Genomic DNA, 2,025 nt, shown 5'->3' on the forward strand with positions numbered 1-2,025 from the left:
CCAGCGGGGGTCCCCTTGTCCCCGGTCGCCCAACCCCAGCCGGCCCGCCGAGGGGCGCCACCGCGGCGGTGGGGGCGGGCGGGCGGCCGGGGCGACAGCTGGGGGGGCGGCCCTGACCTTCCCGCGCGATCGATGGGGCGCGGCTCGGGCGGCGCGGAGCCGGGGCGGCGCTGACCCCCGCCCGCCCCGCTCGGGCTCCCGCTCCCGGGCGCCGCTATAAAGCGGCCGCGGCCCGACGGCCGCTCAGCCCCCGCCCGGCGCCCACCATGGCCACGCGGGCCCTGCTGCTGCTGCTGCTGCTAGTGCTGCTGCCGCCGCCGCCGCCGCTCCGGGGCTGCGCCGCGCGCCCCGCGCCCCCCAGGTGAGCCCGCGGCCCCGGGGCCCGCGCCCGCCCGCCCCCATCCCGCCCCGGCCCTGACCCCCCGCGGCCCCCTCCGCGTCCCCTCCGCAGGGCCCCGCGACACTCGGACGGGACTTTCACCAGCGAGCTCAGCCGCCTGCGGGAGAGCGCGCGGCTGCAGCGGCTGCTGCAGGGCCTGGTGGGGAAGCGCAGGTGAGGGGCGGCGGGACGGGGGGGACCTGCCAGGGGGGCTCCCCAACTCCAGACTAACTCAGACTTGGGGTGGGGAGCAGCGAGCAGGACACAGAGAACAGCACAGCCTGGACCAACTCTGCGGAGGGCCACCTCTGCCTGCTGTGGTCGGACGCGCCCACCCTGCAGGCCTGGTGAGCACCAGCCCCAGCCCCCCAGCCCCCATCCCCTGCCCCATAGCCTCCCTCCCTGGGGCACCCTAGGTCCCGGGCACAACTGGACACAGCAATGGCCCAGGGGTCTGGGAGGGTGAAACCGTCAGCGCTGGTGACCAGAGAAGGCCCAGTTTCGCCAGGTGGGCAGCGGTCTCCAGCACCAAGCCCCCAACCCCTAACCTGGCTGTCTCTGCAGGATGCCCCTGAGGCCCCCCGGGGATCAGGCCTGGTCTCCCCAGGTGCCTCTTGGACTGAGAGCTGGGGTCATGCTGTCGGAGCCGGCCATCCCTGCTGCTGAGGGGATGCAGATGAGGCCCTGAGGAAGAAGCAACCTCCCACGGGGAGCCTGGACAGGGGAGGGGGTGGGAGGAGGGGGGGTTGCAGGTGGCACCAATAAAGGAGGAATTCAGACCCTGGCCCTGTGAGCCTGCTCTGTGCGCCGTCTGGGTACCATCGAGGAAGCCGCTGCAGGGCAGGGCTGCCAGAGGGAAGGAGAGACCCGTCCTCGGGATTCTAGGACCGTGGCCACACCCAGCTGCCCTTTCAACCTGGGAAGCCAGCAGGGAGCCTCATCGGTCCGCTTCCTTATCTCCTGCCCCATCCACTGAGCTCCCTGGAAGCCGCCCAGCACCTCTGGCATCCACACAGCAAACATTCAGGGGCTCTGGGGGGGCTCAGATGTCTCCCAGCTCCTGCCCCGGGGGGCAGCGGTGAGGGGGCAAGGAGGCTTGGCCAAGCAGGAAGAGGCAACAGGCAGGACCCAGGAGGCCACTCCCCAGTGAAAGGACCTGAGCATGAGTCTTGGCTCCCGGTCCAGGCATGCAGTCTGGATGGGTGGCTTGACCTCCCGGGGCCTGTGAAGCAGGGCCGGTGATGACACCCTAAGTGCCAGGCTGCAGGAGGCCTTGTAGGACCACGGGCTCAGGGTTGCTCCGCGAAGGTGTTTCAGGCGCCCACGGCCTGGGGCCTGGAGGTGCGAAGGGCTCCGCCCGACTCGTCACAGCAGCCCCTCCCCCACCCAGTGTCCTCTCCCAGTTGGGGGCCTGCGCCATGGGCCCCTCACCAGGATGCCCCTCTGTCGGGACCCAGGGTCCCCTCCCACCAGCTGCCAGCTGCCCCGAAGCACTGCCATCCTTGTCACTGTGACCCCGCCCAGCCCCCTGGAAGAAGCCGGCTTGCTTCTGGGACAGGCAGGGGAGTCCCTAGGACACACGTAGCCTTTCCCTTCCAGACCTAGAGGGTTAACTCGGGGAGAGGAGGTGGGCCCAGAGGGGAACA

General features: G+C 71.3%; 1 protein-coding gene across 1 annotated transcript; it reads left to right on the top strand.

Moving 5' to 3' along the window:
• Positions 1-266: 266 nt before the first annotated feature.
• On the top strand, positions 267-1,067 carry SCT (secretin). The gene is made up of 4 exons (XM_036859468.1): positions 267-361; positions 452-553; positions 634-726; positions 944-1,067. The coding sequence occupies exons 1-4, from the start codon at positions 267-269 to the stop codon at positions 1,065-1,067; spliced, it is 414 nt and encodes a 137-aa protein (XP_036715363.1).
• Positions 1,068-2,025: the final 958 nt, after the last annotated feature.

The sequence above is a fragment of the Balaenoptera musculus genome, chromosome 8, assembly GCF_009873245.2.
Source record: "Balaenoptera musculus isolate JJ_BM4_2016_0621 chromosome 8, mBalMus1.pri.v3, whole genome shotgun sequence".
NCBI lineage: Eukaryota > Metazoa > Chordata > Mammalia > Artiodactyla > Balaenopteridae > Balaenoptera > Balaenoptera musculus.